General features: G+C 41.0%; 1 protein-coding gene across 2 annotated transcripts; it reads right to left on the bottom strand.

The window, feature by feature from the left end:
• Positions 1–112: 112 nt before the first annotated feature.
• Positions 113–23,413, bottom strand: tgfb3 (transforming growth factor, beta 3). 2 transcript variants are annotated; one of them, XM_043262797.1, is made up of 7 exons: positions 22,666–23,413; positions 13,439–13,602; positions 7,281–7,410; positions 6,045–6,152; positions 3,517–3,688; positions 2,347–2,500; positions 113–956 (listed from the first exon to the last, which is right to left on the bottom strand). In XM_043262797.1, exons 1-7 carry the CDS (start codon positions 23,009–23,011, stop codon positions 798–800), a joined length of 1,233 nt encoding a protein of 410 aa, XP_043118732.1. In that variant the 5' UTR covers positions 23,012–23,413; the 3' UTR covers positions 113–797. The 2 variants fall into 2 exon arrangements, with proteins under 2 accessions (XP_043118732.1, XP_043118733.1); XM_043262798.1 differs by lacking the exon at positions 6,045–6,152.
• Positions 23,414–23,622: the final 209 nt, after the last annotated feature.

The following is a 23,622-nucleotide window of genomic DNA, read 5'->3' as shown; positions in this document are numbered from 1 at the left end:
CAATGTTTTAGATGCAATTAATCACGAATAATAATTTAACAGCACTGAAAAATATATACTGTTAAAGCATGCATGCGTTTACCCTGATGACGTGGAAACTCAAGACAAACTCTTTTTGTCCAAGACTGTTTAATTAGAAAAAAGGTGTTTTCAGGAGTAATAGCAGTAAAAACATTAGCAGATTGTGATCTAAAAGTTCATGTGTCGTTTCCAAACGTCAGCTTCATTGAAGAACTATAAAAAAAAATTCCTAAAACTTCTGCCGAGTGACAGAGGTAAACATAAGTCAAAACACATTGTTTTCTCAAAAGATTTCTTTCCAGCATGTTTGTATTAACATTAACACCATTGCGGTGTCGATTACACACTACAACGGTCAGTCTGGGAAATGCCGTGCTCAAACGAGTTATACAAAAACACAAGGGTCGGCGCTCTCGGTGTATGTCGATCCAGCCGCTGTCGTCCTCATTGAAGCCGCTTCTGTGGATCTTACGAAGGTCAGAGTTCACAAATGCCCGCTGGGTTCGCCGTTAAAAGAGCTGACCAAAAAATACATTAAAAAGTGGACAAGTCACTTCAAACGTCAAACTAGAAGTCCGAGGGATCGTAGGGCAGCGGAGTCGTCTTGGAACGCAACTTTCTAGTGCTTAGAGAAGCCTCTGGCTCCCGGGTTGGATGTGGGTGAGAAGGATGTACGGAGGTATTCATTTAGAGTCCAGTTCCTGGCACGCACCCTTCCTGTTGGCCCTCGAGCGCCGGAACCCGCGTCGGGCTCAGTGCCGGGGCTCTCGGGCCCCTCAGCTGCACTTGCAGGATTTGACGATCATGTTGGAGAGCTGCTCCACTTTAGGCGTTCGGCCCACGTAGTAGAGAATGGTGAGCGGCTCGAGGTCTTGAGGAACGCAGCAGGGGGAAGCGGACGCCTCGGGGTTTAGCGTGTTGTACAGGCTCAGCAGCTGCCGAGAAACCAGGAGACGCATGGTAATGCTTCGTCCAATTAGAGAGCGGGCGCATGTAGGCCACGCCCACACCACGCTCCTTTGACTTTGTGCTACGGGAAGCTGCCTTCTTGCCATTTCTGACTTATAATAAAAAACAGAACAAAGCCTAAAAGCTGCTGTGTGACGAGGTGGACAGTGAACACGCTAAAATAGGTTTTTATGAGCCGTCGAACCAACAAGGACGCAAATAGTTGTCAGAATGTTTCACATAAGGCCTTTCTGTTGGATCATTTCCCCAAATAAAGGAAGGCACTACAGATATATATATCTCCTCCTGTCAGGTTCACAGCAGGGGAGTGAAATAATCCTTTGATTTGGTTAAAGATAATGAATGATTCCTGTCACGATTACGTTTCCTCCAGTTGGCGTAGCTCTCAGAGTAATTCGACACATTGCACTCTACTTCTGCGTCCTTAAACGCTCATTTTTTGGGGTCAACAGCTTATGAGAACAAAGTTCTGTTTTTTTACCTTGTTCACTGTACACCTTGTCAAAGCTTTTAGTCACTGTTTTGTATTCTGTCGTGTCTGAAATGACGAGGAGGCAGCTTCCCGCAATACAACATCAATGGGTTTCCTCTGTCTCTGTACCCACACTCTCAGTTTTTGCATTTGACAACTTGTATTATTAATATAAAAATTTCAAAGCAGCTTCACAGTAATAACAGCAAAAATAATGCAGTGTAAATTCATTTAATAATGTTACATAGCAGCCCAACAGAAAAAAATTTGAGCGGAATTTAGACCAGTTTTTCATATTCTGATGCCACCAAATCAGCTGTGTTACTGAATAATAATATTCAAATTAATTATTTAACCTGCCCTTATGCCATTCTAAACATGTATGATTTTCCTACATGGAACACAAGAGATTAATCATACACATTAGTGATGATATCTAAAGGTAACGTACCCGTCACAGTGAAGTTCCTCAGCAATGTGTTTATTATTGCCAGTCTAGCATCTTTTTTGTTATATTTAAGAGCATAAAATAAATGCTAACACAATCGAAATGTGCCTTTGATGACCATTTTTAAACCGCTGGAACTATTAAGTCATCTTTTTGTCGCTCTTTCAGCCAATTATTTTAAAAAATGTAAAATGTGGTGCGTCAGTTGTGTATGCCTCCATTTTAAATACAATGAGTGTAAATTGAGACGGACAGGGTGACTTAAGACAGTGTTTTGATCTGGTGGTCCTGGTTTTAAGTCTGAGACTCTTTAGCCTAAACTTTAATGTTTATGGTGCATTTTTTTCCATTTCGCTTATTGTATTGCAAAGAGCAGCTTGGACATTGTTCAGACAGTCTCCATGCAGGTTAGTAAAGACGTGAAGCAGACTCTCACCGAGCTGTGCGTGGTGTCAGCGCTGCGGAGGTATGGGCACGGCCCGGAGCAGAAGTTGGCGTGATACCCTTTCGGCTCGTGGATCCACCTCCAGCCCAGATCCTGCCTGAAGTCGATGTACAGCGGCCGAACGCAGCAGTTCTCCTCATAGTTTCTGAAAGCAGAAGGAAAGCAGTCACTTTCTCCACCTGCCTGTTCACATCCTCGCGCTCTTTGGCTCCTGGCAAGGATTCTGCATTCATTCAAGAGACGTTTCCATGCACTTTTCACTTGGATGTTTTTGAGATTTCTATTTCGGTTCTGTATGGCCTTATAAACATGTCAGACAGTCTTTTGAGGCTCAGAAATTCCACTGTAAGGTGTGTCATTTTTTCCCTCCTGGATTCGACCCAGGTGTTGAGTGTTAACAGAGAGCCACACACTAAGGAGCCAGTGCACTACATAGCATACTGGGACAAATCCAAACTTGCAAGCTCTTGCAGATCCTCCCAGATGCTTCAAGCCGTCAGGTGCCAATTAAAAAGTTCATTCTTAAGGGGAAAATATCTGTAGACACACGAGGTACGCTGTTGCTTATTGCAAGGTGAAGAGCAGAGATTGGAATACGGATTTTAAAGGTCTTGCCATCTCCGAGAAGAAAGCAGATCGGATTTACCTTGCATTCCTAGCTACGGATTAACATTTACTTTAACGCATTTGGCAGACCTTTTTATCCAAATGACGCTTTTTAATGGTTGAGAACCCCTGATAAAAATAACGGTTTCACGTTTCTACATCTAATCCATTTTGGCCTTTAATGTAATTATTTTTTACAAAAATCAGCTAATTGTTTGCTTAATGGTTGAGAAATTTAAACGTATACTAGAGAGTATGTTGAGGCTGCATCTTCGGATGTATGCAGATGATATAGTTACTTTTACTCATGAAAATAAAATAAAAAAATCTTCATGGGACATTTGCATGCATATATGAGTATTCACCTGCCTAGGGACTGTGGATGCAAATAATCAGGCTGGTTTACTTTCTGTACTTGTCCCTATGAAATAAATATGCAAACAGTGACTGCCTGTGGTGCATTTATTAGTCTAGGTAGTCATCTCAGTAAGTTTTAGAATAGGGCCGCGGTTTCAGTCAGCTTAATTTGTATTAGTATGTTAAAGAAATGCTTACGAGAAGCAGTAGTTGGTGTCCAGCGCACGTTTGCGGCGTCTAGAGGTGGGCAGCACGTCCAGCCGATGTGGCGGCAGCATCATGAGGATCAGATGAGGAAGAAGCTGCTCCTTCTGCTTCTTTGGTTGACCGAAATCCCAGCGGTTCTGCTCCTCATACTCGCTTTCCATCTCTGAGGACACAGCCAAAGCACAGTCAAACAAGCTCACATTAATAACCTTAAAGCCTGGCTCAGTGATAATTAGGAGACTGATGGTCATCCTACTGTGACACCCAGTTCAGTTCTGCTCAGTTCCATCATGACAGCTGCCAGATTTTTTTATTTCAATTAACGCAAACACTGAGATTTACTGACTATGACCCACAAATGATTTCTTGTTGCACGGTTTGCATAAAATGCCTTAAACGTTAGTGAAGGCACGCTGACTTTGATTTGGACCAGAGTTTGTTGCTTTTTTGCCTGTTTGACGTATCAGAAGACTTTAGTGAAACCTTTTATCTTCACAATCTCAGGACAATGCCAATTAGAATTTTTACATCAGTTTGTCTGAAATGCATTTTCATTTATGCAGAATGCATATTTCTAAATAGATTAGCCAACCTCAAAAAGAGATGGTACTGAAACGATATAGTCGGTAATAAATGAGATGGCATCATCGTGCTTACTTCAAAGAACATCACTTCAAAAACAATCTTTACGCAGTTTCTCAAGGCGCTCAGCCGTAATACAGCGGGCTCTTCTGAGAAACAACCAGCCCCCGAAGTTGACAAATTTCCCTGGTCTGAAAAGTATTGCTTGCAAACGAATAGATGGAAATTCTGACAACTCCACACGTTTTCCGCTCTGTTTTCCAGCTGTTTTCTGCAGCATTATTTTACTACTTTGTTATGTGCTATTATTGCAGTATCACTGCTTTCAAATAAAACCACCCTGAAACAAGAACTCTGTCAGAAGCTGCGTTGCGCTGCGAAGTGGACCGGATTTCATTCTGATGGTCCGGTTTCAGCTTCAACAGCACTTATTCCTGACTAAGAGAAGAGGAAGTGTTCCTGAAGCCCAGCACAGACTGCAGCTCCAGCTCTCCGTCTCCTTGAGCATCTGCGCATTCGATCTGTTTGTGATAGCAAAAGCAGCTTGGGTCCCAGGAGAGGCGTTGCCCGTAGATACGGACACCCCACTTTCATTGAGGGCCAAGAGTCTGAGTGCCCACAGTGGTGGCGCATTCCAGCGAGCGCATTCCCAAAACCCCAGACACCCCCGAGGCCCCCAGAACTAAGTGAGATTCCATACGCCAGAGCATTCCCATGATCGCAGTGTCCGACCGCCGCTGGACGGAGTGTGCAGATCACAAGACACTGAGCTATCGTAATACTGTAAGCTTCTACTGTTAATACTGTTTCATAAGACGAAAAGCTATTTCAGTCTTTCTAAATCAAAATGCTGTGTTTAATTCAACTTGGCATTTCCTTGGAATTTTTTGTTGAGAATTGTTAAGTGCGATGCGTTTCAAACACCAACCGATCCTGCACCAGCTTTTTATGATTGTTGCGATGACCTTTTTTACTTTTACAATATTGCATTACTCTGTATAAATATAATTAATCGCCTTGCTTAGTCGTTTTTTAATAAAAAGCAATGCGTTACATGTGTTATCATTTTAACTGAATTAGATCACTTAAGGTCAGAAGCAAATACACCATTAAACAGAATTAAATCATTTTAAATACAACTTTTAACATTTAATCATTTGACTGGTTTTATTCATTTTATTCATACTGAATCTGTTTTTGTGTGAGTGAGATAAGAAAGTAGATGTTCATATTTAATCTATAATTACAGTCCACAACACCTCTGCACTTACTCCCGATTCTCTCAACGTGACAACATCAGAGCTCAATAAACAGGAAAACAACGTAACTGGTATTATTTGTAAAAGTAGCTCTGATATCAAAAAACGAAATAAATAAAAAATCCATTACCATAACATAACCACCTCATCCTCCTGTCAACGCTATTGGCAAAGGTCACCTCAGGGTCTTATCTCTCAGATAGGTCCTTCAAGATATACTGAAGAGTTGAGGTGTCCAAGTTGCAACATCTAAGTACTGGGGTGCCTCAGGGCTCAGTACTAGGACCACTTCTCTTCTCTGTCTACATGACATCACTGGGCTCGGTCATTCTGAAAGATGGCTTTTCATATCACTACTATGCTGATGACCTATAACGTCTGTGCTTGAAAGGGTTCTCTTGTTTATAAACATTTTTCAAGTTCTGCAACCCGCAGTTATCGTAAGGGTTGTGACATTTCCGGAACACACTCTTAAGTGATTCACCAATCACAACAACACACCAGCTAACCAATCAGAACACATTTTGTAAATAATGCTTTTTTTGGAACAATCAACCATGAAAACTTATTCTAGTATAACTCAAAAGGGCAAAATAGATCACCTTTAGAAAAATAATCCATTAGAAAACTGTTGCATATCGGATATGTTTGGTTTCAGCATTGGTTTTCTTCACTCACCTTTGAACTTGACCTCCAGCACCTCATTGACGCCCTCAACAATGTCTCCGTTGGGGCTGAATGTATGGCACGGGCAGTGAACGCTGACCTCCAGGCCAAGGTTGGTCTCTGAGCAGTGGAACGACGCACAGGTTTGCAATATGCTTTTTCCTGAAACATCTCATTCTAGTTTCTGTGTGTGTTTGGATATTCACAGCCTAAACGGCATCTTTGAGCAATTGTTACTCACAGTATTTCAGTCCACATGAGATACTGGCCAAATTATTTGAATAAAAACTTCATTATTAAACACTGTTAAAGAAATGGTGATCTACAAGATTTTGGCTCTTCATAGGGAGCTGGAACTGTGCAATTCCAGACCAATTCTAAAAGGTTTCAGAATTGTTTTAAACACAGGTTTGCAAATTCTTACAAATGTTCATAATGCAGGTGAGCCATTCCATGAAAACAGTATGATTTGAGTCTCTCTGACCGTTTTAAGTAGATTTTATCTATACGGTCACCAAAATTTATTTTTAAATCTTTTTGTGTTAGTTAAAATCTCTCCTTTATTAAAATGATTAATTATTAATTATTTTTTTCATCACCTATTTTGTCATGTCCCACATTTTTGTTCTCAAGCTTGAGGTCATCTTTTTCTAGGGAATTTTTACCATCCGGTCAACTTTACATTTAGCATGCTTTGATACAGCACTCTGTGAACGTACTCGTCTTGTGGAGGGGGTCAGTGACCATTGCCAAATCAGCAGTCTTGTCCGTTATTGTGGTTTCAGTGAGCAAGATGTACCCGGAATTTATCCTGTAGTTATTGTCCTTTTTAATGAAACTAAAATATTAATATTCTAATATTTTTAGATACTGGATTTTTGGATTTTCATGCGGTGTGAGCTCTAATCGTCCAAATTAAATCAAAATAAATTTTTACTTTACATGTAATGAATCTAAAACATATGAAAGCGTCACTTAATAAAGTAAATGACAAGAATAAGGTAACTTTTTCCTTCATGCTTTAGATGCACCTGTACATGCAAACTCATCTTTGGTCATTCAATGCATACATTTTCCAGGTAACTACAGCAATTCCTACACAGATTAAATCTTTAGTGACTCAAGTGATTCAGTGATTTCCGTGACATGAAGCACATGAATCTGATTCAGTGTTTGCATACATAAGATCATATATTAACACGACTGAGCTCTGTGTTTTTATGTAATGGTGTAATAGCGTTTACTTACCTCTGTACATGAGCCACTCGCGTACGGTCTCAGTGACATCGAAGGAAACCCATTCCGGCGTTCCTTTAGTCAGAACGTTCTTGCCGCCGATGTAACGCTGCTTAGCGATGTGTTCATCAGGACGAAGAATCTACCAACAGACACGCAGCACCTCAGTTTAGAACTCATATTATATGCCATCAAATGAAAATCATGTTGTTCATTTTTCACTCTCATGTCCCTCCAAACCTATAAGACCTTTGTTCATCTTCGAAACACACATCTTTTGATAAAATCTGAGAGACACAGTAAGGAGATCGATAAAATGTCATCAACGTTGATTACATTCAGGAAAAAGCATGCATATTCGTCAAGGTATTCTTCAAAACAATAAATTGTTATTTTTCTGTTTTTTGTCTGTGGAGGGTCAGAGAGCTCTGACATTTCAGAAAAATATCTACATTTCTGTTTAAAAGGCGGGTTGGAGCGGCAAAATTAATGACATAATTAAAATTTTAGCCTTTAAAGATCATAACGGTTAGTGCAACAATCGTATTAACGAGTTTTATGCATTTGAATGCCACCATTAAAAGGTATCCTATTTGTAAGTGTGACATGTAGGATAGACTTTACGAATTTCATTTGTCTTCTTGTTTTCATTTACAGTGAAACCAAGGCTAAGTCTACAGTAGTGATCAGAACAGTAATGTTTTTACCAGGTTTGAAGTCATTTCTATCTTTGGCTGTAGCGTGTCAGCAGGAAGTATCAGTTTAAATCGCCAAACTTACATTTTTTTTGAAAAAGGTGTAGTGTGGAGATGGCCTGAACTGCTTGTAAGAAATCGCATCGTATTGTACAATTACTATAAAACAGCCTAGTGATTCAGTTTACAGGATAAGACACCTCTAATGCGCTTTCTTTGTTCATCATTTTGTAGACTTTTGAAAATGTGCACTGCCATCTGTCTCCAACTAAAATGATTTGAACGCACCTTAAATCAAAATGTAAATTTCCCAACGCAACTACCTTCGACTTTCCAAGGAGACGTTCGTTTTTTAAAGGCGTCTCACAGCCACAGCGCTTCGCTCTTCTGAACACCGAACAGAGATACAGGCAAGGTATGTTAACATGGAAAATAGTGGCACACGTGAGCTTGAGGAGAAGACAAACTCTCTCCTGCACACTACAGACAGACAGCGATTAATCCAGACACCGGAGCTGCCCGGGGCCAGGCGCTTCTGCTCTCTCACTCATGGAAAAAGTGAGTCGTGGAGTCTGATAGCCCATAATGCAGCACGTCAACGCCTGCGAGCGAACGGCCCGGACTCAGTCAACACACGCCGGGCTCCTGCTTCACGCCTCTGATCGACAGGTGAAGATTCTCCTTCAGAACCAAATACTGGAGCTGAATAATTCCCCTGATGCTGTTGACGGTTCGGAGTTACACTACTCTGCCAGACTTCAGCTCCTAGACTCAGAAACTCATAAGGGAACAATTTAGAAAGTGTCTGTAGCAGCTCATCGCACACATGACTCTGTAATGATATTTTCCAAAACTGGATTCATTAAATTTATTGTGAGTCACACTGCTTCTTTCTGATTGGTCCGTTGCGACATTAACACCTTTTTTTTGTTATTCCTGACAGAAATGAAAGTGTGTTTAACGACATAGTGATTGTTCCGACGAAATGTCTTTCTGATAAAAAGTAGTGAGATCCATCACTTTTAATTTGTGTTCAATTCAGTTTTGTGTCCAGCCTGACTACAGTAACATTCATCCATGCGTGAAAATTAATTTGAGGACTTTAAATATGATTAAGAGTGCATTCTTTTTATTGTAGTGTTCATTTTCTTGTCATAATGGATTATCGGATAACAGGTACAATTTTAAAACCGCTTCATCTGAAAATCAATAATTCATGTATCCCCATAATTATTTATGTACTGTAATAAGTAGTAAGACTGTACCTTATCCCTTAAAATTCTGTCTTGTTTGAACTTGTTTGTTCATTTTGGCTAAAAGCCACTTTCTATTAACTGTTTTTCTTCGCAGAAGCTTTGTATTTAGTGAGCTAATGAAACATTTCAACCATCAATATCAATATTTTGTGTCCAATTATTCAGTCATGTGGAGAGCAGCGGTGTAATAAACAGGATAAACCCCTTCACGGTGATCTCCCTGTCAAGATTTATTTTGCAACAACAACCATCCGGATGTACATTATCCCCTACTTATCGTTGACATTTCTCTCCATTTGGATAGTTTTTTCCCTAATCTCTTCACAATGCATTCTGGGATTGCCTTCTCCGTGATGAATACTATGCATTATATATTATTTTATAGAATTGTGACGCAGGTAATGTTTCCTGCTAATGAATGCACCACCGCATGAAAAATTACATTTCAGCTGAGAGTTTGCAGTCTGAATCAAATATGCATGAAATAACGCAAAAGTAATATCCACACAGGATGTGTGAATCACAGATGAATGAGTCATATAGTTGTTTTTAACGAATCGGTCTCAAATGCATGAGCTATCGGTTTGATCGGTTTAATGACTGAATCACTGCCTGAACTTATTACCGTCGCCACGTCCAACTCAAAATGAAACAAGAGCTGTTATTGAGTGGCTCCAGAGACTGAAAGCAGTGTAATCACTCATGTGTTCAACATGAGCTCAAAGAATCATTACATGATTTCATTTAACTGTGAAGATCACAAACGTGTTTACCTCAAGACAATTTAGCCTATTCTAATACCGTCTGAGATTTGTTTCTGTGTTCACATGGCATATGGCATATGTCAAAAGCCGCCAAGTTCAGTATTGCTCTGAAGAAGGAAAACATTCATAAAAATATCAAATTGGCTACAGAGAGTGAGGCTCCACATCCCAACAACTACAGTCGCATTTCAAACCCAAAACTAGAATGTGCGACTTAAAATACATTTGTAATGAATATATTATCAATCAAAATCACTGTTTGCACATCTCGGAGCAACACACAGATGTGAATGATTCAGCATTTTTTTTTTAATTGAACCGGTCAATGATTCAGTGAATCATTGGTGAAGACAGTCAATCGTTTCACTTATAAATGAATCTGTCATTCTGAGCGAATCGACTGAATCAGTGTCATATGTGGACTCTTTTGTTGTTGTTTTTGTCTTGTGCCATGTGTCCTGTGTGACCTACTTTTAGTTAATTGTCTTATCGTGTTCAGCTGTGTCTCGTTTATTAAGTATTTACTTGTGTATTTAAGTCCAGTGTGTTTGTATTTCGTCTTTAATGCGTGCGGTTTTTGTTCTGTCTGCCTGCCTGTTTGAAACTATATTGTTAGTTTGCAGAACATTAAAACGGTTTAGGTTTATTTTACTCGTCGAGTGCTTCTTCTCGCAAACCACACTCCTTTAAAAGGAGAATTCCTTTTTTTCCCCCATCATTTCACAGTTATATTCAAGGCACTGTATGCAATGTGGACAGCTGTTGGTTGAAATGGGTACTGTGGTCCAAATTCGAACTACCAGCCACACGTCCACATTTTAGACAACAAAAGAGTGTGCAAAAGATGCCACGTGTGAATGGCCCCCAACTGATGTAGCTTTGTTTTGTGAACTTAGTGTGTGTCCTAAATATATGTGAACATATCTTATTTTTATGCTTTAATGCACTCAAAAAAAACTTAATAGCATTTTCATTTTTAAAATTGGCAACGACCTGGTGTGTCGTGTGTGTGTTTTAAACACAGTTAAGTAGTTTTGGTTTCTCTGCTTCAACATTTCATGTTCATTTTAATTTGTTACTCACCACTTCTCGTAATCTTTGGCCAGTTGACATGGTTTTTTGCAAAGTGTACATTAACCTTTATGAAAGTTAAAGATGCCACGTGAAATTATTTTAAGGGATCAAGTGTCATCCCGTAATTGTAAATGTACTTTCTGTCACTGATCAGAAGGTGCAAATGACGAATTTCTCACAAAGCTATCGCGTCCATCGACTGCACAGAAAGTGGAGCAGAAAATCAGAAGACCCTTGAAAGTAGCTGCAAGAATGCGGCCCCTCGCTGTCTGCCAGATAAAATCAGCTCTGGAGCACGGAGGTCCCAGCTCCGCTTGGCCTGTGAAAAGCAGGCTGGGATCAGTAGGTTGTGGAGCGCTGCGAGGAGCTAATCTAACATCCTGAGAGCGCGGCTGGGGGCGGAGGTCCGCGGAGAGCACTTGAGCGGCCCACGCTCTCTCCTGCGGGGCCAAGCAGCTTCTGACGGGAGGCCCGAGGCCAGCGGCTCCTTTACAGGAAACACTGGAGCCCCATCAGGGCTCCCTCAGGGGAGATCGGTCAGGAAGCCGAGTGAAAATACAACACCTATAGAACGCATACTCACGGACTCGAGCGGTTATATAACGGCTCTCAGGCCTGAGAGAGCTGCAGGGTTTTACGTTGCGGTCAGAAGCATGGGCATGTGAAAGTAAAGCTCAGAGTTTCTCAGAAAGCTTCTTTTGTTCGCTAGCAATTGTGCAAATGTTCTTCTGTATAATCCATCGGCACCTGGAATACAGATCAGGCCTGTAAAAGACTCGCGCTCCGTCTCACTTCGGTACAGTGCCATCAACTTTCTCTGTGTGGAAACTCTAGTATCTGAGGCTTAGATGTGTTGCATTGAAAACCTGCAAAATATGGCAAAGGTAAAAGTGTCTGTGTGAACTAAAGCATCAATGAACTGATGTGTAGGCATTTTAACTGATATGTAAAAAGCTAATAGGATTTGGTTAATTATTCAAAAATATTCATTTACATCACAACGTTTATTATTATACATTATTATTGCATTTATTTGATCTAAAAATAGGTGAAATATTAGAGTTTTTGTCTATGAATATACTGTAAAATGTATTTATTTCTATGATTCATTACGCTGATGAACACATTTGCTGTAAAGACTTTGAGTTTCTCTGCTCAAGGGTGAATGAATGTGGTAAACGTCTTTACACGCGATCTCCAGTGAAACACCGAGATCCTTCATCTTAAAGCATGATGGATGCATGCGCTCCTGCGTGGAGCCACGGCTTCGCTCGCCGGGATCTTCAGAAAGCCTTTGTGTTAGTTTATGAAATGCTTTTTGGCTTCACGAGGCTTCAGCCAGCCAGCAGTCATACGCTCAGCTCAGTTTCACATTCTGTTGGTTTACATCCTTTCTGCAGAATTCTGCAGATTTTCCCTTTAAAAATACAAGAGAAAATGCAAAAACATCCAGTGATCCCACCTGGGCCTGATCATAAATCCTCTAAATCCTCTTGGAAAAATAAAGTATTAACCCTATAAAGCCTTCTGTATCACATCCGTAGGTCTCTAAATTACCCACTTGTTCAAAACTTTTGCCGTTAAATGTGTCTCCTCCTGCTTTCTCTCGTCTGATGGATAGTTCTTTTAGCGTAACTGTGATTTTCTAGAATTTTCTAGATCTTTTGAGGAGCTTTACTTTCACTGTTCCTCAAAAGCCTCCGAAACATCTCACGTCTTCTGAGGAGCATTTATTTGTTCATCTCTCAATCAGCGACGGATTGCATTATGTGTTTGGATCATTGCAACCTCATCTCACTAACCACTGATATTTCGATCTCTATATTTTCTGAGATTTTATGGATAACAGTAATTCGACTATATATTGCGTGTTATTTACCTTAACGACTGCCTTGGACGGCTGACTCCTAAAATGTTTAATATTCGTCATATTCTATGTGGTGGTCAGTTCACACTAATAAAAATAAATCTTGCACAATAAGTTTAAACTGATTTGTACATTTGATGGTTTTCACCTTTACTAAGCCGCGTATCCAAATACTGATATTCGAAATGATTTAAATAATAAAAGATACTCTAAAAGTGAAATTAAATCCGCCAGAAGGTGACAGTAAGCCACCGTAAATAAGTGAGTCGTTGCAATTGAACCGAATCATTTATAGAGTCAGGAATGAAACACCATCATGTTGTTTAGAAATGCAAAAATGTACGGTATTATAACAGATATATTGCACAGCATCTGCATCAAATTGCATAACTAAAATTTAAAATTTTCTCGCAACTACATGAGCCATGGATTAAATGTGGTTATCAACAAAATGGTTTCAGTGGTTGAGTTTGCGTCTTTGATGAATGCGACTCAATGAAGCGGTGTTTGGCACCTGGTAGAGCTCGATGCGCTGCTCGTTTCTCTTGGCGCTGGAGTTGGGCAGCCGAAGCGCGCGGAACTCAGCCCGGAACAGGTTGGTGGCGTTCTTCTCCATGATGGAGACGTTGAAGCGGAAAACCTTGGACGTTATTCCCTTGAGGCAGTGGCGAACTTCATCTGCAACGAGAGAGGTCAGAGAACAGCCGTCAGTTTCCTCCCATCCCATCCCATCTGATCTGATCTGATCTGATGATCGCACGTTCAGGTAAAGCCGTCGTCCATCTGTCTGTGCTTTGTGCCACAAAGGTCAAAAGTTCAGAAATGCTGAAACGAAAGCCAAATGTGTGAAGGACTGAAGTCAGAACAGGTGCAGCTAAGCCTTCGGGCTCATATCATATTTCATTTCACATTAAATGCGATCTGAAGTGCATGGGAGCTTCAACAGTTTAAACCAATTTGGAGATGTAAAGCTACTAAAGATTGAGGAAAACACCATTACACTCTGTCTGCTTTAAAAAGTCATGTTAAATTTAATGCTGTCAAACATCCAAAATAAACGTTTTTACTTGAAATATATGTATAAAGTATATTTATTTATGATTATTATTATATATAAACGTAACATTTTACATAAACATATTCATATATATATATATATATATATATATATATATATATATACAAGCATGTGTGTGTATATATTCATTATAATTGTACATAGCACACACACATATTACGTTATTTTGGATGTCATTATTCACAATTATGTACAAAATTGATTCAGTGCCCATTCTTTGTAATTATTTCAAAGTTTACTAGCAGTTTCTGAGTGAAACAAATTGTTTGTACACAAAATTCTTTTCAGTGAAGGATTTATTCGCCCAAAAATAAAACGTTCGTCATTCTTTATTCGTCTACTTTTAAGCCAGACATTAGTCTAAATGTATTAATATTATTCATTAGACGCAGCAAGTGTCATAAACTCGCTGTTAATTGCATCATTTACTGACACGGACACACAGCATGTTGTTTTGTTACTCTTCTCCCTTATCTGCTGCCATGTTCAGGAAAAACATGTCTTTGAGTTGTTTCTTGCCGTTAAACACACCGATCCCTAACATCAGCTTACACATTTACACAGAAAACAGTTTCATTCAAAAAGGTGTGTGACACCGTTGTGTCCCTTCTTTTAAGAACTTGTAAAAACAGATTCTTTAAGTCGGTCAGTAGCATAAAATCCTTCCAAACCTCTCCATTCAAGGTGTTTCCACACAAACACAAACCCTGCTCTGTCTGAAGTTTTTCACGTTCACCAAAAAAGCAATTATTTCATTGAAAATGCAGTAAAATACTGTTTTTTGTGATACATTTTATCTGTCATAATTCACAGATGAATAAAAAGTTCAAAAGAAAGGTATTTATTTGAAACGTAAATCTTTTATGACGCTATAAACGTCTCCCGGGTTACTTCTGATCAATTCGATGTGTCCTCATAAATAAAATCTTTTTAATGGTACAGTAGTTTACACATGATCAACTATATGAACCACCCCATGCTGAGAACTGTTTCTGGTTATTAAATACTGTTTCCAATTCAGACTCCACTTATAATATTATACAAATAAACATTTTGTTGCATTTGTGTTTCGTGTAGTTTAGCGGAAGATCAAATAACATTAAGCAAGAACTTACTGTAATTGCACACACAGGTGTCACGCATTACCGGCTCATCTTTCAAATCCTGTCCCAGCTGACTAAACCTTTTAATTTAGTATTTTTCTTTTAAAAAGCTCCTCAGAATAAACAGAATAATAAGTGCAAAGCGCTTCTTCTGCTTTGTCTGAGGTCTAATGCTGCTGATGACAGACCGCAATCCATTAGCGATCCACTAAATTCCTGACTGGCTGGCTGGCGACTCAGATGTGGAATATTTATGTAATATGAACAGATTATGCCAGCTGGGCTTCTGCAGACCCGATCTGGCCAGACGCGCGGCTCATACTGTACCTCATGAAACCGCACACTTATGCAAGCCTCCTTCTTGACTTTTTTTTGTGCACAAAATGCATCAAAATCAAAAGAGCACTCCTGCACCATATGAGAAAGATGGTGTGATTTTGTATATTTATGGTTTAACTGGTTATACACACACACACACACACACACACAGGTTGATCCAATAAGCTTCTCACGCTGCTCTCCTTCTTTAAGGTGGAAAGCCCCACTTCAAGATTTGAAATTCTAATCAACTCTTCGGTTTCCTTCTAGATGATCTCATTTTTCCTACTGCGGTGTTTTAGGTGGATTTCACATTATGGCTGATTTTCGCCAGGGCTCCAGCTCGTAGCTCATTTGTTCCATGAATGGAAGTGCAGGGATTGTTGCTATAAATGCAGTTGAATACAAAGATTAGTTTGCAGTCATCAGATATGGGTCAAACGGCCAAAGAGTGACGTCACGACGATCGCACGTTGGCCCAAACACCTCCAGGACTTACAAAACACACACACAAACACACTTAATCTTACTTAATGGACCTGAGATTATATGAAATAGTTTTGTTTTGTTTTTTTAATAACATTTAATAACAGCGTTTCCAAACATCTGTCACTTATTGACTTTTTGGACTAAATATGAACATAATTCGAATAACAACATTAATATGCTCATAGCTTGTTACTCAGAGAGCTGAAAGAGACAAAACACTGATGTAGCCAAGACCGTCGCATATAGTCGCTAGCATCAGTGCAAGTTAAATAAAGTTAACTAAATAAGTTAAATAAATTTCATTACTTATGTTTTAATCATTTTCATCAATGATAATAACCCTGTTAAACTGCAACATGTTTCTTAAAATTAGTTTTCACCAATCCATCTTACTCGGCTTGACTTTCTTACATGCCCTCAGAAACAGACCTTTGGCTGGTTAAGTCTGATTTCTGATGTCCTCTTGTTGGTCGGACACTAGACATGGACCTACAGAGAGACTCGGAGGCGTCTCCCGACTCAGATATACGCATCCTGTTTCTGGGATGTCCTTCCTCTCCTGCCAGGTGACATGATCCAGAGCTCCTCAGTAATCAGGGCAGAGGTCAGAGGTCAGCAGAGAGGAGTAAACACAGGAACTGGAGGAGAGGAGGGCAGGTGCTGCACAAATGTGCTCCCAAAGATCAGGAACAAGAGCACCAAGTGCCCAATGTCTGCTGTCAGTACTAGATCTTTTAGGAGAACGATACCACTTAATGACCTGGTTTTACAGACGGGGCTTAGCTTGAGCCAGGACAAGGTCTTAGTTAAATTAAGATATTTAGGCAGCATTTATAAAAATGCCGTAACACTTTATTTTAATAATCCACTTCAGACAATCTAGTAACCGTAAATATCTTACAGCTTGTAACTACATGTCAACTAACAGTCATCAGGGTATTAGTAGACTGTTTGCTTAATATCTGCTCAATAACAGGTTGCTCTGAGAGTTAGCAGACGTGCAGATAATGAGAATTAGTTGACATTTAGATGACATGTAGTTAGAAAGTTACTTATAGTTAGTACAATGGCTATGAAAGTGCAATACCAAAATAAAGTATAACCAAAAAGAAAAAATGACAGGTGTGCATCCTGAGACAGAAGAATGGCACAGACACATTTTAAGATGTGTCGCAACAAGATATTTTGATTTGAGACAGCTCAAACTTGCATTTTAGTCTGGGGCTAGCCTTAAGCCTCGTCTGTGAAACTGGAGGAATAAGTCTTATCTACCTTTTTCTTTCCATAAGAGCAGGTGCGGCCATTTGTAGATTTTCTGGGTCTTGCTACGACACTTATGTGCATCCAGCTATTTTTAGCCTTAGAAAACAGTTCGTTTTATGAACACATAAATGTTTGTTTGTTCCTCATATATTACTTTGTTACGCCACTCAAAGAGCATGGAACAATAAGATGTAGGAATTTGTTCAATCAAAGCGTCTTTAATTATTCAACAGGGAGAGTAGGAACCACAGAACATTAGGGATGACGTATAAAAACCGGAAAGGAAGTGACATGTGGCGAAGTATGGTGTCCCATACTTGGAATTTAACCCATTTAAGTGCACACACACATATAGCAGTGAGTAGTAGTAAATAAACATATACACACACACCATGAACACACACCCAAAGCAGTGGGCAGCCAATGCTGCAGAGCCCGGGGAGCAGTTGGGGGTTTGATGCCTTGCTCAAGGGTCTTACCTTAGTTGGAGTATTGAGAGACAACTTGTTATTTATTCACCTCACTGACAATCTGACAGGGGATGACCCAGAAGAGACCCGGAGAAGAAGAAGCACAACTGTCAGAGCCATAATGTCGACACACGGTGGATAAAAGGAGGAGATATGGAAGAGGAATGGCCATTGATTTCAGGGGGCTGACCAACAGTCACAGAGCAGGTGGTGGAGGAGCCCAAGGCACATACGGAGTCAGGGGGATGCCAAGGATCCAAGGGACCAGAGTGCAGCTAAGCACTCTTGCAACCGGAGCGACTTCAAACCAAAGTGAAGCTGGAGAGAGGAAGGAGCCCAATGGAGCTGGTGGGAAGGAGCGACGAGGTGCAGCCAGAGGAGCAGAGTCCTGAGGCAATGGGGGGTAGATGTAAGACCAAAGCAGAGCCAGAGGGAGGAGGGAGCCCAGTGGAGCTTGTGGATCAACGAGTGATGGTGGAGGCGAGGGAGCTAGGAGCCAAAGTGGAGCTGCTGGGTAAAGGGGCCTTGGAAGCCCTGGGGATGCTGGAGGATGGCAGTCCCTTGGAGCTTGCATCATGAAGATAGTGGGCTGAGTATGAGCAGAGCTGGAATATAGGGCTCTGGAGGGCGCTCCCAAAGAGCAGGCACTGGAGGATCGGGAGACCCCATAGGCTGGACATGGGGAGCAGAGACGAAGGAGGACTGGGCGGGACCAGTAGGGACAATGGAGAGAGGGTTAAAGTCAGCCTCTACATCTGTCTCCCAATCAATCAGATCCCTGTGAAGGTCCATCAGATCACTCTCAGCCGCTGTGCAGGGATCTGCTCCCTCACAGCCTAGTCCCTTGTGGAAGTCACTGTTGCCAGCTCTCACACCTAGTCTCAACTTCCGGGCGATTCTCCGCTGAGTCACCTGGCTTTGCAGTGGCTCACAGAGTGCAGCGTGAACACGCACTCAGTCATTGGTGCTCTGTGTCGAAAGTGGGTCCAGCAAGATCATTCACAGGGCAGAGGGTAAAGGATGGTCTGTTTCTTGCCACTCCAAGAAGGTGGAGAAGCCCTCTCGAGGACCATCTTCAGGCAAAAGCACTCTGCTGCAGGAGGAGCAATTTGGGCAGGATGAGAGGATCCATGGGGCACAAAGGAAAGCACGGAATGAGGAGATGAAGAGGCACAGACGTTTGTACATTTAAAGAGCCCTTAATTATCCAGCAGGAAGCACAGGGAAAGTAGGAACCACAGAACATCAGGGATGACGTATAAGATCTGACAAACACTGACTGAATTGGCAAGACTTTAAATACACAGATAATTAAGGAACTAACTGCTAGACACACCTGAGCAGGAGACAGAAACAGTGTCACGGAACACATGGGGAGCAAAACCACAAAACTGTCTAGGGGAATGACACTTTCAGAATTTTTCAGTACTGAAATGCTCTATATAATTATTGATTTTTGATTTTTGAGGTATTTATGATTTGTAATTTTATACAAAAAGAACTGTTTACACAGTTCTGCAAAAGGCAGATATTGCATTATTCTCACTCGTGCTCTGCTGCTGAAAAACGTAATAGAATTTTTGTTCATATTAATATGATAAACATATGATAAACAACAAAAACGGTTGCCATTTGATTCCATACAAAATGCATATTTATCATCCATTTATACCTTAATTCAAGCGCAGAATTTGCTCATGTCAAATAAACCTAGGGTTTAGCAGAATGTACACGTCACTTTTTCGTAACGGTACGCTTGGAGTCTCAGCTGAGGTGGTATGAAAAGTAGTACCAGGCACCAGGTACTGGTCAAGTGAATTGTACCAAACCAAGCCATACCGTGCAGTGGAAAAGTGCCATAACAGATCTTATTTTCTGCAATAATCCAAAACGTAATGGAAAAATTCTATTGCTTTTTTTGTGGCAGGAACCACTGATATGAACTTATGAGTCGATCTACAAAAATGCATCACTGTAGTGCTCTATGCCAGCCCTGCTGAAAAAAAAACAGCATATGCTGGTTAGGTATGTTTTGAAGCTGGGGTGCTGGTTTAAACTGGTCCTTTGCTGGTCTTAAACTGGACGGATCAGCACAAGACCAGCTAAGGACCAGCTCAAACCAGCATCCCAGCTTCAAAACAACTATCATATGCTGTTTTTTGCAGGGAGTTTGATGACCAGAAAGTTAATAAACTGTTAGCTCATGTTTTCCAGTCTGCTTTCTTACAATGTACCAAAATATCTAATCCAGGAAGCATAGTATAAAGAAATTTCTTTTTCCAAAAGTTTCCTTCACTGAAGAATCAGCCTATTATATTCAACAGCCTTTAAAGTTCAGAACTGTAGGGGTTAAATCATTTCCAAGCAGGGAAGCCTACAGCCATCAGGGCAGATAACAGCAGATTGAACTCAAATCAAAGCAACTTGTAAAGGCCGATTGAGACACACTATCTTTGAAGAACATTGTGTGTTTTCTTTCAGGTCCTGTGCTGTCTTTTTTCTGCCTCCAAATGGCCGAAGTGAAATTAGGTCATGCTGTAAATATTCTGAGTGCATTTATCAAGCGCCGCATAATAGGCTGTGACCCATGTGTTTGACTCTTTATTTGACGTGTCTCTGAGCGAACGTGGAATCCCTCAAGTGAATGACACGACGGCTGAAAGGCCGCCGACTAAGAGATGAGATAATGTGCAAAAGCCTGCTGCCGACTCCGGCGCTCACGTGACGAGAAACGAGAGAAGAAGAGAAGGAAAAACGTGCTTGTGTGCTTTGGCCTGCGAATGCAATCTCTGTTTTGCTTGGAAATTACATCACCTTCTTACTATTAAACATATCAGAAAGGCTCTGATCCTCTCTGGCGGCTCTGATTTCCAAAAGCCAGATACCGTTCACCGGGAGACTGTCACCATATGCTAACTGGGTGTTCCTCCATCAACAGAGAAAGTTGACTGAGACGATGGCAGTTCAAGGGGTTTTTAAGAGCCAATCACTCAGCGACTGGAGAGGCTGGAACGCAGGTGCATGGCTTTATCTCGCTCTGCTCCTGGTTAATGGATAAACTGGTCTGGAATGGCAAAAATGCTTTCCAATGATGTCACACAGTCCTTTTTGGATGCCCCGATAAGAAAGCATATAACTTGTTGATGCCCTGAATGCTGGGACGCTTGGAAAAAACACAATGAGCAAATGATTCCACAAGGCATGAGCTTCCAAAACACAAGAGCATGAAAAAGCCATTAGTTTAGCTGATGTGAATGGAACGTGAATATACATTACTCCATCCCCGCCACGTTCTCCCATACCGCGCTCGCTGAAACTGAACACTGCTTAATGGAAAGAAAAGAGATCCGGTGTGGATGCGCTTGAGGTCTTCCCACTTGAGTGCTAAAATTCTTTTGTTTGTGCTCCGGGACTGTATCTAAAAATAGCACGCGCGGTGTTTGCCGTAGCGGGGTGGGGGACAATCTTTTCATATGAAGCTCTTAAAATATACATTTGTGACCAAAACCAGTCATAAGGATATTTTTTACATTAATAAATGTGTGCTTTGTAAGGACAGAAAAATATTTGGCTGAGATACAACTATTAGGAAATTTGGAATCTAAGGGGTACAAAAAAAAGAGAAAATCACCTATAAAGTTGTCCAAATTATGTTCTTAGCAATGCATATAACTAGCTAAAAAAATAATTGATATATTTACAGTAGAAAACATCTTCATGGAACATAACCTTTACTAAATATCCTAAATTATTTTTTTGGGCATAAATAAAACATAATAAGTAATTTTAACTAAAATATACCTGTGCTACCTAGGTTTTGTGGTTGTGGGGCACATTTATATGTTGCAATCACATGCTGTCATCCCGAAAATATAAGGACGGGTGTTCCAAAAAGAAACATTAACTTAAAATGAGCATTAACTCCATGTCTGCGTCTCTTTACAATCCTAAAATGTGACTGAACTAACGAATGCGCATGATGTACAAGCTTTCAAAATTTCTTCCATTTCCAAAAAAGTCTTGCACTCACAAGCATGTCAAATTTTGTCCAATCAGATGCTCTCTAGAGTAAGAAAGCCCCTCCTTATAATACCACCTGCCACCAACTATATACCATCAGCAAGCAGCAAATCACAGTTCACAAAGAAGATGTGTCATGTCATGGGGGGGCTTTTAAAAGTGTTACACTCTAGGAATTAAAAAAAGCATCGTCTTTCATTGAGGAACGTTCCAGCAAGATCCACTGGAATGGATGGTTCCATAACATCCAAGGAATCTTTCCATTTCATAAAAGTTTCTTTATAGTGGAAAAAGGTTGTTCAGATCACTAAAATACTCTTCATATTATGGTTCTTTAAAAACATTTACAAAACGTAATGTAAGCACGCTCTAATCTCACTGAATCCCATCGGTTCTCCACAATCTCTTGTGTTACTTTTGAACAACTTCACCGTGCAATCGAGTGTGCTAAACTAGGAGGACCTTCCCACAACGAACTGTGTCCTCAAATAATCTGGGGCCCGTCTGGACTTGGACAGGACCCAGAGACACAAGGAAAATTGGTGGGGATCGTTTTGCACTGACCCCCCGACGAACGGACAGACCAGACGAACCGAGCGAATGCTTTTCAGATGTCAAGTTTTCCCATTTCCGAACAAACTGATTAAAACCTGTTTGGTGCATGCCGTCATGAGAATAGCGCACCGTGAGTCGCAGCTGCACGATCATCACCTGCCTGTAACGATTTAGAGCAACTCTAACAAACACAATTACATCATGCTCAAAACTCAAAAGGTTTCAGTATCCCGATATTTCTTGGTGAGTTTAGTGAAATGCTCAGGAACTCTTTGAATTGCACCCATTAGACCATCAGATACATATTTTTGTTTTGTTTTTGCATATTATGTGACCTCTTGATCTATTACTATGGCTATTTTAAAGTGTTGCTATAAATACAGAAGGCTCTGTTCTGTTCGGAAAGCCCCGTCTCCGGTGTGAGACCCCCTGATAGTGGACTTACTGTTTTCAGGGGAGCCCTGGATCATGTTGAATTTGTGTATCTCTTTAGCGTAGTATTCGGTCTCGGTGTTGTCCTGGCCGCAGCTCTGATGTCTGTCTCGCCCTAACTCCTCCAGAAGCTCCCTAGTGCTGTTATAGAGGGCCAGCACTTCATAGGACACCGGACTAGGGCCCAGGGTCTGGGGCGGGCTGGTCAGCCGCAGTTTGCTGAGGATCTGACCCCGGATGGCCTCCACCCTCTTCTTCTTGATGTGGTCGATGTCCACAGTGGTGCAGGTTGATAGAGAGAAACTCATGGTCACGCTGTTCAAGAGAAGGAAAAACAGCAGTCCTCTGCCCAAATGCATGGTTTATTCTGTACGCTTGTCACTCTAGTAAACACAGTTCCAGTTCAGCTGAATGGGTTTAAAAGGATAAAGAGACTGGATTCCAGGTTGTCCTCTCTACGGGCAGGAGTTCAAGTGCTGAGCCTGTTTTCTCCATGAGATTCCATGCTGCAAACTTATTCCACATCAGCACTGCACAGTAATCCCGTAACATCCTTAAACATCCATCATTGGCGCTTTACAAGAAGCCAGACTTTCACCATAGCGTTCCCCAACCACATTTTCCCCTAAACCGAGCGCCGTGGAGGACTTTCGAGGACTTGGCTGTGAGATGCTCGCTCTCTCTTGCTCTTGCTCTCTCTCTCTCTCTCTCTCTCTCTCTTTCTCTTTCTCTCTGCTCTCTCTGGACTGCCAGACTTATTTCGCTCGCGCTGCGCTTTTATAGTCGGAGCCGGAGTGACGCGCGCGGTGGGCGGTGAGCTCTGCGCCGCTTTCCCATTCATGCGATCGCTTTATATAAGAGCTAACGCATAGAAAATGTAATTGCGCATTACGTAACCCAAAGCGATGGAAACGAGTGGAATATTTTAGAATTGACTGTGCACTCCTAATTACCCGAACGCCAAATTTCC

The sequence above is a fragment of the Puntigrus tetrazona genome, chromosome 17, assembly GCF_018831695.1.
Source record: "Puntigrus tetrazona isolate hp1 chromosome 17, ASM1883169v1, whole genome shotgun sequence".
NCBI lineage: Eukaryota > Metazoa > Chordata > Actinopteri > Cypriniformes > Cyprinidae > Puntigrus > Puntigrus tetrazona.
Note: the sequence above shows the minus strand (reverse complement) of the source record. Positions and strands in the feature narration are given on the sequence as shown.